The sequence below is a fragment of the Salvelinus alpinus genome, chromosome 2, assembly GCF_045679555.1.
Source record: "Salvelinus alpinus chromosome 2, SLU_Salpinus.1, whole genome shotgun sequence".
In the NCBI taxonomy this organism is placed as follows: Eukaryota; Metazoa; Chordata; class Actinopteri; order Salmoniformes; family Salmonidae; genus Salvelinus; species Salvelinus alpinus.
Window position 1 is genome coordinate 21,538,453 of NC_092087.1, and position 18,817 is coordinate 21,557,269.

At 38.6% G+C, this 18,817-nt stretch overlaps 1 protein-coding gene across 12 annotated transcripts in view; it reads left to right on the forward strand.

Moving 5' to 3' along the window:
- LOC139556293 (inositol 1,4,5-trisphosphate-gated calcium channel ITPR1-like) overlaps positions 1 to 18,254 on the forward strand; it is a 161,483-nt gene extending 143,229 nt beyond the window's left edge. For all 12 annotated transcript variants that reach the window (XM_071370089.1, XM_071370148.1, XM_071370118.1 and 9 more), the window contains 2 exons: positions 12,865 to 13,026; positions 14,427 to 18,254. In XM_071370089.1, the coding sequence (XP_071226190.1) occupies positions 12,865 to 13,026; positions 14,427 to 14,516 (252 nt within the window). In that variant the 3' untranslated portion in view covers positions 14,517 to 18,254. The remainder of the gene's footprint in view (positions 1 to 12,864; positions 13,027 to 14,426) is intronic.
- The last annotated feature ends 563 nt before the right edge of the window (positions 18,255 to 18,817 follow it).

Genomic DNA, 18,817 nt, shown 5'->3' on the forward strand with positions numbered 1-18,817 from the left:
TCAGATGCGCTAGATTAGGGTTGGAGCGAAAACCTACAGGACGGTAGCTCTCCAGGAACAGGGTTGGAGAGCCCTGTGTTATAGTGTAATAGGTTTAATACTGTATAGTAGGCTAATTCTATTGATCCATTTTCCCTTCATACTCTGCTGGTTACCCTAACAAGCATAACAGTGTCGGATTCTGCTTGTTGTAGTGAAGATGCCTCAGATGCACAGAGGGGATTGGCGAGATCAGGGGGTGTAAAAGAAGTCAGACAACTCTGACAATGACTGGGACTGACGTCAATGGCAGAAGGCTTTAGCTGAAATGTCGGATTGAAGGTGTAAATTGATGATGCTTGACTCCGGTCCACCAGAATCTGTTTCCCTCATTATTATTGCGGCCCACGCTCACTGCTCCAAGATGCGTCCGCATCTTGATTTGAACTTTGAATCGCATTGATAAGAAAATGCATTAGAGTCATTTCAGAAGATGGGAGAGTAAGGAGTTTTTTTGTTGTGTTTTGCACACTGTTACTATTTGTTTGTTAGGTCTAGTTTGAAATGTGAACTGTGTCTTTAATTTGCGTAGAAGAATAGTAGATGTAGTGGCTTGCCTGTGACGTTTCTGTTGCTGTCAAAACCACACAGCTTCCTGTTTCTCTGTCATGGCCCTTGTGGTTTTAATAATGAAAAATGCACTTCTTTCATTTCCATTGAACCATTTTGAAGATTAACTTAATGTCAGCGTTGACCGCACACGGTCTGAGACTTACTGGAAGTGTTTTCATTTGTAAACACCCAGCCCCCCAAACACAGTGGTTTGGAGGGCTGGGCTGTTAAACTGACTCTTGACACATATGGCAAAGGGCAGAATTAAGCAATCTTGCTGTACGTTACGTCTCTGCTCCCCTCTCGTCCAAGATTAGCCTGGCACTTTTGATTGAAATTGATTGCAGACAAACAAGGGTCTAATTCTACATTCAGCAGTATGCTAGCATAGGAAACTAGTATACTGTGTCTATTGGGGGTGTGTCTCTAGTATATTATAGTATGCAGACATCCAATACAGAATGTACTTGATAACATGCGGGACAGCAGCACTGTGTGATTTTGGACGTTCAGGAAGTGGAGCATGCACACAGCACTCCTTTCCTCCTCTCAGAATGAGTACATGTCACTGTGTGATTCCCCTGTCCTGCTGTTTGTCTGATCCAGGACCAACCTGTGGCCAACTGCAGTCGCCACTCTCACCCCCTACTTCTCAGACTACACCACTGAAACCAAGGGACTTTTCCATCCATGCAGGTGTGCTCACAACAGACACAGGCTACAGTGCAGGTGCTCCCCAGCACCCTCCTGTTCAGGCAACACTATGCTTCTGTTTACTGTTGGGTCTGTAGTAAGGCTAATTGATAGCGTAATGCTATTTTGTAAGGTGAGAGAGTACATATGCATGTAGCTAAAGGAGTGACTGTTTTGTATGGTGTGTGTGTGTGTGTGTGTGTGTGTCTATGCACTTGTGTTTTTGTTGAAGAGAACTCCAGACAGACCTATTCACATGGCCTTGGCTTGTTTGAGGTCAGGTTCAGACAGTGCACAATAACATTGGTATGTAGTGGCCTAGTGCTGGAGGAGATGGAGGGGTGAAAGAATGCGTTTGGAGTGACCCTTGGCTGCTCGCCTGGATGATTGCAGCAACCGTTTCACTGTCTAAAGGCACTGAAGTGACTGGCTGCCACTCATACTCTCCACGTGTAAAACTGTATGTACACTGTGTGCACTAGGCAGACCTTGTGCAGTAGGGCAATTTCACGGTAACAGAATGACGCTGAGACTCACTTCACTTTAAACATATGCCAAACAAAAACCATTGATTGCCAAGTTAAACCATACAACACTATGCACAAGGACTACTTCGAACAATTTCCACAAAAAATGTTATAGAAACACATTTACTGGAACAACAGTGCAGTTTGGTAACAGAATGACAGTAAAATCTCCCTCAGTTTTTTATGTGACCACGTTTTCAAAAATCAGCTATGATATGACACCTTGAGTTTGAAAAAAATCTAATTTGATTATTAAACTACAGTAAGTGAAGTGGATCAACACCCGGTAACATATGGATGGTAACAGTGACATCATGGGTCCGTGATCTATACTATACAAAAATGCATAATTATGAATGTCATATTCTTCATGGTGATGTATCCTGAATAGGTACACAAAGGTAGAAAAGGGCATTGTCCTCCTTTGCATGTTTGGGTATTATTCTACACATTGGCTATTATTCTAATTATCTCTCCCCCAAACAAGACAAAATTTGGTTGGTCCGGGCCGCATCAAATCTGTACCAATCATAGACGTCTATGTTTCACAAGTATGGACCTCACAGTAGAGCAGAGCAGAGTAGAGTACAGCAAAGCACAGCAGAGTAGAGTACATCCCAGTACAGCACAGCACAGTATAGTTCAGTACAGTACAATAGAGTATAGTTCAGTTCAGTACAATAAAGTACAATACAGTCAATTATACTGTAATCTACTCTAGTGTGCTCTGCTGTATTAAACTCTTTACTGTACATTACAGTACCTTACTGTATTGCACTGACCCATACTCAAGTTTTCTGTACTGTACTGTATTGTACTGTGCTGTCCAAACTTGTGAAACAGACGTCTATGATTGGTATAGATTTGGACTGACCACATTTCATCTACTTTTCAACGTCCATAGACGTCCGTTGTCGGTCTGTGCTCAGTGGGTGAGAGGGCTGGTTACAGTAAATGGAAAGAGAGGGGACTCATGGGTAGGGGTCAGTAAGAGCCGGGAGAGGTGACATTAAATGGAGAGAGAGAGAGGGAGAAGTTGCCTCAACTGTTTTCACACTCTTGCTTTGACCACCATGCGACAGAAAGAGAGAAAAAAACAGTTATGAGCTGAACGTAACAGTATGCCAAGGAAGGACAGTAGCAGGTATTCCAACTTTTTGGTAACAGAATGACAAGACATTGGGCAATATTTCTTAAACTTACAGAAGGCAAATAATTTCTGTAAAACTAAATATAAATGTTGATAATACCTTTTAAGACTTTTTCTGCTAGATGTTTTCTAAGACATATTTTCCAGCTCTTTGGCCAGAAATCAAAGCCTTTGCTTATTCCTAATTTTTATGATGCCTTAATAAACACTGACTGTACAAAACATTAAGGACACCTGCTCTTTCCATGACAAAAGGGGGTGGGGGGTGCAACTCAATATTAGGAAGGTGTCCTAAATGTTTATATACACTTAGGTTTCATTTGACTCCAAACTGTGCTCCTATGAACTTCATATGTTTGTGCTCATGGGGGTTTTTACATGGAAATGCCCAGTACATTTTCTCTTTTCCATATTTAGAAGCAGTCAGTTTATTCCTGTGATTCCTCTGTAATATTGAGAGGTATTGACTGATTGATAGCTGTAGTATTGTAATGTGTACTGTAGGCTATACACCAGGGAGGAGCACGGAAACTTTTTACAAATATAAGGAAAGAGGCACGGGCTGAAATCAGTTGATAACAGGACTTAGACAAGATGTAAATGCAACAGGTACTGATATCAGGCAAAAGCACAGATAGAGCCCAACACTCTTAGGAAAAAAAGGGTCCCCATAGGAGAACCATTTTTGGTTCCAGGTAGAACGCTTTTAGGTTCCATGTAGAACTCTCGGTGGAAAGGGTTCTACATTGAACCCAAAAGGGTTCTACCTGGAACCAAAAAGGGTTCTTCAAATGGTTATCCTATGAGGACTGCCGAAGAACCCTTTTAGGTTCTAGATAGCACAACTTTTTTCTAAGAGCATAGGGGTGCTGAAGCACCTGCCCTTTTGCCCTCCTATGAAAAAGTGACCATTTGATTGGTGGCATAAAAATCTATTTTCTCTATTGTAACTTTAAATACAATGAATTGTCTATCAAAGTAGATAATTTTTCATAAACTCATGAATCTTAAAAAGTATCAAATCGTTCAAATCACGATGCAGATGCCTCTCGGAGAAGTGAGGGGTGGGCCACAATAATAATGAGGGCCACAGATTCTTGCAGACTTGAGTCAAGCACCATCAATTTACACCTTCAACCCGACATTTCAGCTAAATCCTTCTGCCATTGACGTCAGTCCCAGTCATTGTCAGAGTTGTCTGACTTATTTTACACCCCCTGATCTCGCCAATCTCCAATCTCTCCTCTGTGCATCTGAGGCATCTTCACTACAACAAGCAGAATCCGACACTGTTATGCTTGTTAGGGTAACCAGCAGAGTAAGAAGGGAAAATGGATCAATAGAATTAGCCTATTATACAGTATTAAACCTATTACACTATAACACAGGGATCTCCAACCCTGTTCCTGGAGAGCTACCGTCCTGTAGGTTTTCGCTCCAAACCTAATCAAGCGCATCTGATTCTAATAGTTAGCTGGATTAAATTTAGATTTTCTGTCACTGGCCTACACACAATATCCCATAATGTCAAAGTGGAATTATGTTTTTTAAAACATTTTTACAAATCAATTAAAAATTAAAAGCTGAAATGTCTTCAGTCAATAAGTATTTAACCCCTTTGTTATGGACAGCCTAAATAACTTCAGGAGAAAAATGTTAACAAGTCACATAATAAGTGCAATAATAGTGTTTAACATGATTTTTGAATGACTACCTCATCTCTGTACCCCACACATAAAATTATCTGGAGGTCCCTCAGTCGAGCAGTGAATTTCAAACACAGATTTATCCACAAAGACCAGGGAGGTTTTCCAATGCCTCGCAAAGGACGACACCTATTGCTAGATGGATATATTTTCAAGCATAGTGGCGGCTGCATAATGTTATGGGTATGCTTGTAATTGTTAAGGACTGGGGAGTTTTTCAGGATAAAAAAGAAAGGGAATGGAGCTAAGCACAGGCAAAATCCTAGAGGAAAACATGGTCCAGTCGGCTTTCCACCAGACACTGCGAGATGAATTCACCTTTCAGCAGGACAATAACCAAAATCACAAGGCCAAATCTACACTGGAGCTGCTTACCAAGAAGACAGTGAATGTTCCTGAGTAGCCGAGTTACACACCCAAGCTAACTGGCTAACTTTGGCTAGCTTGCTGAGAGAACAGCTCACTGACCATTTATTCGCCCTAGCAGAGCTGGTTAGGCTGTTTTTATGTTATCCAGAGCGTTGGTGACTGCAACTGTACTGCTGGCAACAATTTAATTACGCTTTTTTGCCAACGTTTACTGACACAGGCCATATTCAACCGGTGTTGAGCGTTCGTAAATTTGTCAGTTATTCTGCGCTCTGGCACACTCAGACGAGAGTGCTGTGAAATCGGAGTAGATTGCCAGAGAGAATTTACCAGCTACGTCTATCAACATCTGTCGCAGTGACATTATAAACATTCTATTGAAATGGATACTTGCATAGTGGAGTCTTTTGTTAAGACATGTAGCTAGCAAGCTAAACAATGAACCATAATCTAAACTCAGGACGTTACTACCCTGCATGAATCTGCTGGTATCTAACCAACCAGGTTCAATATTAGCTAGCTAACATTAGGATATAACTAGCAAAGCAAATGGCTCTGAGATATGAATAATATTACTACACATATCATACACGTAACGTTAGCAAGCGAGCCAGCCAGCTAGCTAGCTTGCTAACAGTACATTTTAACTTGAAATGAAAACGACTTTCTGACAAAATTTGAAACGTGTAATATCTGCCAATGCAGCTAGCTAGACTATTTTACCCGTATACATGGATGGATGCTTCTCCCTCTCTGTCACAGATGCCATGGTTGCCCTTAGTTTGAAGATGTAATTCGGAGACAGGTGTTTTCTCCATCTCCTTAGCTATCATACTCTAATTCCACTGATTTCAAAACTCGGTCCTCCAGAAAGTGGAGAGCAACACTTATGCTGTTCTACTATGCAATATATATTTTTTAAAGCCACGTTAGTCAGGATTACCAACAGTACACATACTGACCAGCTCAAATAGACAGAAGCAGACCAATCCGAAATCATCTCTCGGCATGTCCAGCTCACTCATTATTTCAGCCAATCATGGCTAGCAGGAAGGTTGCTTACTTTTTCTGTGGCTAAACCAACTAGGCTCATAATTGAACAATTGTATTCGTATTTACAGATGGCATACATATTTGTTATTAAGGGACATGAAAGTTTACAAGTTCCAGAAGGCATTTTGATCAAATAAAATAAAAATTACTTGCAAATGGCTCTCCTGTGAAGTAGTGTCGCGCGACATATGTCCAGTTTCCTGAAACGAGCAGAGGTGTAAATAACTTAATTAAGTAAAAATACTTTAAAGTACTACTTAAATCGTTTTTGGGGGTATCTGTACTTTACAATACTATTAATATTTTTGACTACTTTTACTTTTACTTCACTACACTCCTAAAGTAAATAATGTACTTTTTACTCCATACATTTTCCCTGACACCCAAAAGTACTTGTTACACTTTGAATGCTCAGCAGGACAAGAAAATTGTCTAATTCACACACTTATCAAGAGAACATCCCTGGTCATCCATACTGCCTCTGATCTGGCGTACTCACTTAACACATGCTTAATTTGTAAATTTTGTCAGAGTTGGAGCGTGCCTCTGGCTATCCGGAAAGAAATAAAAACTAGAAAATGTGGCCGTCTGCTTTGCTTAATATAGGGAATTTGAAATGATGTATACTTGTACTTTTGATACTTAAGTACATTTTAGCAATTGCATTTACTTTTGACACTTAAGTATATTTTAAACCAAATACTTTTAGACTTTTACTCAAGTCGTTTTTTACTGGGTGACTCATTTTCTATTAAGGCATTTTTACTTTTACTCAAGTCTGACAATTGGGTTCTTTTTCCACCACTGGAAAAGAGTCACATTTATGGTCAGTTTACATATATTTTAGAGGCTATTTATGTTGAAAAGTTGTATAATACCCGTATAAACTGTAAACTAATAATTGTATTACATAATTTCTGATATCACATGCCCTACTTTTATATTCCTGCATAAGTAAAATCAGGAATATGCCTGTACTGCCATTCATTCCAATTAGACTGGTTTGGATTACTCCCTGACCAATATGGCTGCCATTTTAAACCCATTCTGGAACTTTGAGGGTTCTAGTAATTTAATAGGATCTCTATGGTTAAGTCTAAGTAAATTATTTGTTCTCTGTTTGGCCCTCACACATTCAACAAGGCAAATGGTAGACCTGACTGTGTTTTTAAGGAAGTTAAATTGGAACTCCCTGGTATGGAAAGTCCCCAAATGTAATTCTATTACATTTTATTATAGACTTGATTTGTGCACACAGAAAGTGAAACAAAGAGTTGCTTATTTGAGAGAAACACAAGTCAAAGAAGCATATGTATACCAAGTGAAGCCTTAGCTAGCAAATACATTTGATGTCACTTGAGTTACGTTAATGTGTAAGGCTTTGTCCCCCCAAAAAACGAAGGGTATTAGCATGTTAGTAGTGAAATTAAATCAAATAAGTCTACATCAGAACTGTGTACTGCATTAAACGAATGACAAAATGTGATGAATTTTTTTTTTCTTCCCCTGAGCAAGCAATTGTAAAGATTTGATAGATGTTTAAATTGTAGCTTATTTGATCAATTCTAAAAATTAATAGGGTTTCACAACTACCAGTAATTTAGAAAAGTTACTGGAATCTTCTGTAATTTTGGTAATTTTAACTTTTATAAAAATGTGTTCATATATAGTATTTTTTCCCCGTTTAAAAAAAATCTGTGTCCATATTGTCAATGACTTTCTAGTGGATAGACCATATAGTTCAAGAGAAAATGGCCTAATTAATGAAAAAAAGCATCTAATCAACAATGGCATTATTTTTTATTTACTCTTCCAACTATAGACTTTTTTCACAACTGCCACATGTTTGGCGCCAAAACATTTACAACAAAGACATTTTGACATAGTAAAATAAATAAATGTGTAAAAAATATTTCATGCTGAATCCCTCATTATGATATTCACTAAGTTGATGGTTAATATTTAGGATAATGTTTTAATTCCATTTTATATTTTAAAATCATCTTATTTTATATATTTTACATGTTAAAACTTCTTGACGCACGGATCCCTTTAGCGGGATCATTTTCATCAACAACCGCTGAATTGCAGAGCGCCAAATTCAAAAAGAATTGCTAAAAATATTTATATTCATGAAATCACAAGTGCAATATAGCAAAACACAGCTTAGCTTGTTGTTAATCCACCTGTCGTGTCAGATTTTGAAAATATGCTTTACAGCGAAAGCAATCCAAGCGTTTGTGTGAGTTTATCGATCACTAGACAAAACATTACAAACACCTAGCAGCAATGTAGATTGGTCACGAAAGTCAGAAAAGCAATAAAATGAATCGCTTACCTTTGATGATCTTCGGATGTTTGCACTCACGAGACTCCCAGTTACACAATAAATGTTCCTTTTGTTCGATAAAGATAATTTTTATATCAAAAAAACTCCATTTGTTTGGCGCGTTATGTTCAGTATTCCACAGCCTTAGGCAGGTCATCAAGGGTTGACGAAAATTCCAAATAGTATCCGTAAAGTTTGTAGAAACATGTCAAACGTTTTTAAATAATCAATCCTCAGGTTGTTTTTAACATAAATAATCGATAATATTTAAACCGGACGGTAAACTATTCAATAACAGAGATAAAGAAAATGTCGAGCTACAACTTTCGCGCGCATGAACTAATGGAAGGACATTCAGCTATCCACTATGATTTGATAAATCTCGCTAATTTTTCAGAATAAAAGCTTGAAACTGTCTAAAGACTGTTCACACCCTGAGGAAGCCATAGGAAAGGGAATCTGGGTGATATCCCTTTAAATGGACGAAAGGCAGGCAATGGAACAGTGATTTTTCAAAATAAGAGGCACTTCCGGGTTGAATTTCCTCAGGTTTTCGCCTGCAAAATCAGTTCTGTTATACTCACAGACAATATTTTCACAGTTTTGGAAACTTTAGAGTGTTTTCTGTCCTACCCTGTCAATTATATGCATATTCTAGCATCTGGACCTGAGAAATAGGCAGTTTACATTGGGAACATTATTTTTCCAAACATAAAAATTCTGCCCCCTAGCTTCAAGAGGTTTAAGGCCACACAGAGGGCCAAATATAATCCCAAAACGCATTGAAACTTAACAAAATTCTTGTAGTTTACAATTAAACTTAAACGTTTCCAAATCCTCTCTTTTCAACCCTAGATATACAATATAAAATGAGTATACAAAAGATTAGGAACATCTGCTCTTTCCATGACATAGACTGACCAGGTGAATCCAGGTGAATGCTGTGATCCTTTATAGATATCACCTGTTAAATCCACTTCAATTAGTGTAGATTAAGGCGAGGAGACGGTTTGAAGAAAGATTTTTAAGCCTTGAGACAATTGAGACATACATTGTATATGTGTGCCATTCAGAAGGTGAATGGGCAAGACAAAATATTTACAGTTGAAGTCAGAAGTTTCCATACACTTAGGTTGGAGTCATTAAAACTTGTTTTTCAACCACTCCACAAATGCCTTATTAACAAACTATAGTTTTGGCAAGTCGGTTAGGACATCTACTTTGTGCATGACACAAGTAATTTTTCCAACAATCGTTTACAGACAGATTATTTCACTTATAATTCACTGTATCACAATTCCAGTTGGTCAGAAGTTTACATACACTAAGTTGACTGTGCCTTTAACCTCTAACAAGTCACCCTCCCGGATCCGGGATCCTCCTCATCAAAAAAGCTGACTAGCATAGCCTAGCCTAACGCGACAGGGATATCATATAATATAATTTCATGAAATCACAAGTCCAATACAGCAAATGAAAGATAAACATCTTGTGAATCCAGCCATCATTTCCGATTTTTTAAATGTTTTACAGCGAAAACACCATATATATTTATATTAGCTCACCACAATAGCCAAACACACAACGCCATTTATTCACCGCCAACATAGCTTTCACAAAACCCAAAAATAGAGATAAAATGAATCACTAACCTTTGGACAACTTCATCAGATGACAGTCTTATAACATCATGTTATACAATAAATTTATGTTTTGTTCGAAAATGTGCATATTTAGAGCTACAAATCCTGGTTTTACATTGTGAATAAGTAGCCATGATGCACCAAATTGTCCGGAGCAATTTTGGACAGTCACGTAATCTAAAAACTTTACTAAAAAATACATGTTGTGCAGCAAATGAAAGATACACTGGTTCTTAATGCAACCGCTGTGTTAGATTAAAAAAAATAACTTTAGTACAACATACAGCATGCAATATTGTGAGACAGCGCTCACCTATTCTCCGCCTTGTTGGAGCCAACATATTCCACAAAAATACGAAATAACATCATAAATATTCTCTTACTTTTGATGATCTTCCATCAGAATGTTGTGCAAGGAGTCCTAGTTCCAGAATAAATCGTTGTTTTGTTTTAGAATGTCCATTTCTTCTGTCGAATTAGCAACTTTGGCTAGCCATGTGGAGGGCACATGTCCAAGAAATCTTTGCGCACTGAACGAAAAATTCCAAAATTTCCAATAAACGTCGAATAAACTGGTCAAACACGGTTGAAAATCCTACTTTAGGATGTTTTTCTCATATGTATCCAATAAAATCAGAGCCGGAGCATTTTGTCGTGTATACCTAACGCTTTTCAGAAGACAATGTGAGGTTCCCTGGTGAATACTGACAAAAGAGCGGACCTGTCACTCCAAAAGCTCTCAATCGGTCTCAGATCAAGCTAGACACCCCATTCAACATTCTACTGCCTGTTGACATCTAGTGGAAGGCGTATGAAGTGCATACAGATCCATAAATATAAGCCAGTTGAATAGGCAGGCCCTGACACAGAGCCCCATTTTCAGAATTTTCACTTCCTGTTTGGAAGTTTGCTGCAAAATGAGTTCTGTTTTACTCACAGATATAATTCAAACAGTTTTAGAAACTTCAGAGTGTGTTCTATCCAATAGTAATAATAATATGCATATTGTATGATCTAGAATAGAGTACGAGGCCGTTTAATTTGGGCACGATTTTTTCCCAAAGTGAAAACAGCGCCCCCTATTAAGAATTAATCAGCTTGGAAAATTATGTCATGGCTTTAGAAGCTTCTGATAGGCTAATTGACATCATTTGAGTCAATTGGAGGTGTACCTGTCGATGTATTTTAAGGCCTACCTTCAAACTCAGTGCCTCTTTGCTTGACATCATGGGAAAATCTAAATAAATCGGCCAAGAACTCAGAAAACAAATTGTAGACCTCCACAAGTCTGATTCATACTTGGGAGCAATTTCCAAACGCCTGAATGTACCACGTTCATCTGTACAAACAATAGTACGCAAGTATAAACACCATGGGACCACACAGCCGTCATACCGCTCAGGAAGGAGATGCGTTCTGTCTCCTAGAGATGAACGTATTTTGGTGCGAAAAGTGCAAATCAATCCCAGAACAAAAGCAAAGGACCTTGTGAAGATGTTGGAGGAAACAGGTACAAAAGTATCTATATCCACAGTAAAAAAAAGTCCTATATCGACATAACTTGAAAGGCCGCTCAGCAAGGAAGATGCCACTGCTACAAAACCGCCATAAAAAAAGCCAGACTACGTTTTGCAACTGCACATGGAGACAAAGATCGTACTTTTTGGTTGGCCATAATGACCATCGTTATGTTTGGAGGAAAAAGAGGGAGGCTTGCAAGCCAAAGAATACCATCCCAACCGTGAAGCATGGGGGTGGCAGCATCATGTTGTGGGGGTGCTTTGCTGCAGGAGGGACTGGCGCACTTCACAAAATAGATGGCATCATGAGGGTGGAACATTATGTGGATATATTGAAGCAACATCTCAAGACATCAGTCAGGAAGTTAAAGCTTGGTCGCAAATGGGTCTTCCAAATGGACAATGACCCCAAGCATACTTCCAAAGTTGTGGCGAATTGGATTAAGGACAACAAAGTCAAGCTATTGGAGTTGCCATCACAAAGCCCTGACCTCAATCCCATAGAAAAGTTGTGGGCAGAACTGAAAAAGCATGTGCGAGCAAGGAGGCCTACAAACCTGACTCAGTTACACCAACTCTGTCAGGAAGAATGGGCCAAAATTCACCCAACTTATTGTGGGCAGCTTGTGGAAGGCTACCCGAAACGTTTGACCTAAGTTAAAACAAGGCAATGCTACCAAATACTAATTCAGTGTATGTAAACGTCTGACCCACTGGGAATGTGCTGAAAGAAATAAAAGCTGAAATAAATAATTCTCTCTACTATTATTCTGACAATTCACATTCTTCAAATGAAGTGGTGATCCTAACTGACCTAAGTCAGGGAATTTTTAATAGGATTAAATGTCAGGAATTGTGAAAATCTGAGTTTAAATGTATTTGGTTAAGGTGTATGTAAACTTTTGACTTCAACTGTAAGTGCCTTTTATCGGGGTATGGTAGTAGGTGCCAGGTGCACCGGTTTGAGTGTGTCAAGAACTCCAATGCTGCCGCGTTTTTAATGCTCAACAGTTTTCTATGTGTATCAAGCATGGTCCACCACCCAAAGGACATCCAGCCAACTTGACACAACTGTTTTGTACACTGTGGTTTTTTGGAAACACTTTTACAATATGTACTTATTACAGTGTAAGGCATACAAGTAATGTGAAGTGTTACCAAATATTTTCTATAACTTTTATAATTATGATGAGAGACCGGAATTAAAATGTATTGCCCTTATTTACAGTGTTTCAACAAATGTCCTAGTCATGCTTGAATAACATATAACCTCTGTTCACCAGGAGCACAACCTGGACTGGTTTCCACGGATGCGGGCCATGTCTCTGGTATGTAGCGATGCGGACGGGGAGCAGAATGAGATCAGGAGCCTGCAGGAGAAACTGGAGTCCACCATGAAGCTAGTCTCCAACCTCTCTGGACAACTGACCGAGCTCAAGGAGCAGGTGAGGGGGCCATCTAGCCTCGTAAAGTGAACTGATTAGATATTGTATAGATAGATATTGTATAGATATATATGTCTGTATAGATATTGATATGAAAATAATTTTTATTTTCCATATATCTTGTGTAGCATTTGGTGTGTTTAATGGCAACTTGCCTTGTTCAGTTCAATAACATTTTTCATAAATAATTTCATCAAACTCGGCACACTGTTTCTTGTAAATAAAATAGTATTTTGGTCTTTCAATAAAATGAGAAGTGTTTGAGGATACGGGTGGTATCTAGACCCAGACAGGAGGAAATGGTTGTTGTGTGGCTAAAGGTTTAGATGAGGACACAACTACCCTTTCCCCTTGATTTTTCAGGATTAAATATCTCCATAAATAAATCATTGTTTGGTTGATGTCTACTTAGTTTTTCAAAATTCTTTCACATGTACACTAACATAGACCAAATTGAAAATGTTACTTTAGGAGTTTAGCTGACCGACAAATTCAGACTTAACTGTGCTTTTACATTTAGATTGTTTCAGTCTTATTTTCCCAGAATCAGGGCAGTGCCCCCCCCCCCCCTTACCCGGAAGGTTCGTGAGCATGCTCCATGGCACTCAAAAGTGGCTCACAAACAAGACCATCATCTCACAAACAACAGACCCAAACAAGAGCTCCCTCTGTTACATCATTCCAATGAATATTTACTTAATTAGTTTGCTGTGGCACAAATAAAGAGTCACATTCTACTATAACTGAGTTTAGCCATTGGCCACCCCTATGGCTATCTATCGTAATACTATAATACTGCTCTTTCTAGCACTTCCCGACATCTAATAATGATTTCCGTTATAATGCTCAACTCATGATGACCAACAGCATTGTTATGAGGGTATTTTTATTGCTGTTGCAATATTAAGATGACAAAGAAAAACTTTTTTTGTTAAACTTGTTTTGTTTGTTTTAGAACTTTCATTGATTTAAAATGGTTGTTGTCCCTATTGCCATAAAGGCCAACATCTTTCATTATTACTCATGAGCCTGGCTTGAAAGTTTCACTATTGGTCTTTTCTTTTGGTCTTTTGGTCTTTTCTTTTGTTTCCTGTGGTTTACTTGTTGTTAGAGGAGATGACATTCTGAAAGGCTAGGAGGATACGTTTCAAATGAAACACTGAAACCCTCCCATCAAAGCCAAAAGCTCTCAGCACATTGCTGTGCAGAATTTGCAGGCACGGGCAGTTTATACTTTTGTTTCTCTGAACAAGAAACTTAGTAGCAGCTTATTTGGAGGTACTGTAAGTGTCAGACACAGACAACCTATATCCCACCCATAGACGTGACAAAAGTAGCAGATGTACAGATACAAGTAATGAGTAAATAACCTAGCATCTGTCCTGTGTGTTGTCCTCTAGATGACAGAGCAGAGGAAGCAGAAACAGAGGATCGGACTGTTGGGTCATCCTCAGCATCCTCAACACGCGAACCCCCAGCAAACTGCGTGAGGCTGAGGCAAGGAAGCCCCCCCCCCCCCCCCCCCCATCCAGCCACAAGACCCAGGGAGAGCTACTTCTACTGCTTTGTGTTTGCATAGGGAACAGATTGCAGAGTCTTCACTTAGTGGTCCCTCCCGTCCTGCATATATACTGTAGCTACCAAATGTGTGTGTGAAGCGTAGCACATTGAATTAGCTAGTCATATAATTGTGTAGGTTAGCCTACGAAGGTATAACTCAAACAAAATCACTCACCATGCCCAGGCAACCCATCCTTTTCCCAGTCCAGTTGGGATTGGTGCCAAATGTTTTCTATGTAAAAATGTAAGTGAATTCTCATTACATGGCCTTTACTGGGTGAACTTGAAATACAGCAGAGCAGGGCCGGCGTTATGGGCGGGCTGTAGGGGGCCTGGTCCGCCCTACCGTACCTCCTTGAAATATTGATAATTTATTTGACTGAGAAGTCAAAGACGCATCAATCTCAGATAAAGCATGCGAGCGAAACAGCGCTCCTCTGTCTCCGTATGTGTGACCATGTATCTGATGCTGTCTGAACAAAAGGAGTATGGCATATCATACTTTTTCTGGCCAGACAGCATCAGATACATGGGCTACACGTAGTAATACAGAGTGGCGCTGTTTCGCTCGATGGTTTCAGCAGATAGGCAGAGGTTAAGCAAGAGGGCTCACTCTCGCCAAAAATCTGTCCTGAATGCATTTCTATGGGCATAATATGCAGACCTAAGCTTGTCGCCTGCATTCCCACCTTTGGGACAATGACTCGCACTGTTAGGGCGGAGACATGAGCATCTCGTCATTATATACAGACATCTGGTTTCAGCCACTTGCGAATTACAAAGAAAAGTTGGTGGGTAAACAACGCACTATTCGAATAGTAGCTTCCCCTAAAGTAAATTGATGTTTTGCCAAAATTATATAATGACTCCTGTCTAAATAAAATAATAATAAATACTTTACCAGAGATCATGACTTAGCTACAGAGGATCATTAGTTTATTTTTCATTTAGATAGCTGCGGATTATTTCAAAACACAAGTGCATAGGCCTATGCCTATTTGGAAAGCCAGCAATTTGGGCAGAGCACGTGGCAATATGCCTAGCTGATTATTGAGTTGTGGCTGTCAGCGGAAAAACATCTCAAATGTGTGAAGATAATGTGTCTTGAGTATAATTTCAAATGTTGAGACAAGAAGCGGAGGGGGGTTTGGCGAAGATATGGGCGTCTCTCTCCAGAATGCATGCACTCAGCTCTTCAGAATATGCTCCGCTGTCTCCCGTGTATTCTTGCACATTCATTGTTTAATTGTGTGAATGGTTTTCCCTTTGATTGTTTATTTTGATAAATTCTCCATTACATATGTAACCAGTAGGCCTAGTAAATGTACCATTAATCTCTGTCATTTGGTTACATTCATTTCTGTTAGTGCATATATTGCAGTCATTTACTGTTCTCATTCTCGGAGTGGAAACATTGTTTACAGAGTTCACAACCTGCTACACTTGTGAGAAACAAGTTTTGGTTTATTTCATAACAATCATTTTAGGAGTTTTGTCATTGTATTTTGTTTTGAGTGCTGTGAGCAATGAGAATGTGAGTGGTTTCTCTGTCCTGATAACGTTGAGGGAGCACCTGAGCACGCCAACCTGCTGAGTTGATACAATGTTGCACTTCACTGCACTAGCAAGTCAAGACAGATAGACAGATAGATAGATAGATAGATAGATAGATAGATAGATAGATAGATAGATAGATAGATAGATAGATAGATAGATAGATAGATAGATAGATAGATAGATAGATAGATAGATAGATAGATAGATAGATAGATAGATAGATAGATAGATAGATAGATAGATAGATAGATAGATAGATAGATAGATAGGCAGGCACAGTAGAGCGATGAATGTGATTGAAAGAACCTGAATTTTCTTCAGGATATTTTCTACTGTTTTTATTTGTCGCTTTACCCCTATGTATTTTACTTAGTTGACGATGGAAGTTGTTGGCCTAGTGCTGCATTGGCCTATAGGCTATCTCTGAACTCTGTGTTAATTTCTTTAGCCTATAAACTATAAAAATAAAGGGAGTCGCACACTCCATATATAAACTCTCAGTAATTTATTGGGTAAATCACCAACGTTTCGGCGTGACTCTCTTTATTTATATAGTTTATTTGTCATTAGTCAGCACCTCCACACAAAATACGTTTTCTGGGTGTGCGCCAGCTCATGTTTTTTATTAATTTCTTTAGCCGCCAATGGATCACGGTGTATGAATGTGTCAATTTGGCAGAGGCAGGTGCTCTTGCATTAGTTGAATTTTAACTTTTAGATTTTTATCATTTTAATTCAGATTTTTATGATTAACCACGTAACAATAAATTTGAGAAACAAAAACGTTATTATTGAAATGAAACTGTTCCACGAAAATGTGCATATACAAATAATCATAACTTATAGGTAGAAATGGCGGGATAAATTGTAAGCTTCCCCAAACTTGAAACTCACGAGCTGCCTATGGCCTTTATTATAACACCCATCAACAAAATTTGTGAAAGCGCGTGCACACAGGAGGTCCCGTGAAAAAAATGGACCCGCCTATAGGAATGAAATGCCTGTCCAACTGATTCGTTCTGGCGACGGCCCTGCAGCAGAGCTGTACCGGACACAGGAAGATGTAGTCCGACGTGAAATGGCACTGGGAGACATGGAAATAAACATCTTTTTGTATTTACTACTGGTATAGCAAGCAGTATTTAATGTCTTATTTTTGTATCTTGTGCAATATCACTACTTTAATATGCAAACTCCTTGGTGTGTGAATTGAAGTTGTTCCTAAAGTAATGTCTTATTTAATAGGGACAGAACTTTTTTCCACATGGGAGCTTTATTTTGTATTATTTAGCTTTTAAATGAAATAGGGACCTGTTGTTAGACTTCACATATGGAAATGACTCCATGTAGAATAGCAGTTGGTCGGACAGATTAAGTTACATTTATTGTTCTGGCCTTTCTGATTTTACTTGTTTTATTTCTTTCAGAAGGTTGCATAAAAAGTCTTAAATGCACTTCATAAAGATAGTATATTGTCTGAGAGCAAGTATAGGTCTTGTTTTCAGTTTCATTTCTGCAAATAAGATTGTGTCCTATCTTGTACTATTTTATGGTATTTGCTTTCTTATGTAAAACTGGCATTTAAAGCTTTTAGGATACTTGCTTTTCTTCATCCAAACAAATATATTATGTAAAATGTCATCGTGCTGTTATGTGTTTATTAATCATATTTCCACATTGTCTTGCACTACATATTATTAGCATCTGTCATCCAGGTTTATCCTCTTGTAATTATAACACCTGTTATGTGTGCCATTTGTCCCTTTAAGACGTTTTTTGGTTCTGATTTACTACTTGTGACAAAGCCACTATCTTTTTCCTTTGTTTTATCATTCAGCGCAAATTTCTGTTCTCAATTCTGCTGTTTATTTGATATATGATTATTTATTGGTTTGTATTGTTGTACTTTAAACATGTACATGCATTATGTCGCTTAAGCCATTGTTTTTTGTATAGGGACCTATGTTTTCAGAAAAGTAATGTGGAATTTAAAAGCAGTGTTACTGAAAATGAATGTGCAGAGGACTAATTTTAAAGATTTAAGCACTGTTAGAATTGTAAAATAATGTAGAATTGTCTAATAAAATATATGTCATTCTCCTTTACATCCACCACTGAATCTTGTCACTACACTGTATGCTACTGGGCTACCGTATGAAGGGAAGCTGTAGTCCAGTCTTCTCTTTTCCCTCTGCTCACTGTGTAAATGGACAGTCTTGTAGTCCATTGTAAAATCTAGCTGCAAAGGTCAGAGAGGTAACTTCCCCACATTTTTCACCTACTTATGCAGTGTCTGCTTCTGTTAAAGAAATATTACTTTATTTGTAGTCAACTCTTTGTAAGTATTGGCACAAATATTGAAGAATTTATACACAGTATATAGTATATGCGGATATGCTGGTGCACAGACGAGTGTTGGAGATTCATATCCTCCTCTCAGGGTGACAATTTAGTTATTCAGAGAAACGGAGCATGTTAAATAAAATATGAATAGACTTGTGCGTGTCTGTAGACTCGAGAACATCAGCAAGTTTACAGAGTAACCAAACGCAAAGGCACAAAAGGAGCGTTTAATTGTCCAGCTTCATCGGTGGACTTTCCTGCAGTATTTTCCACATACCTAAGGTTTATTAAACAGCAGTGGTGGAAAAAGTACCCAATTATCATACTTGAG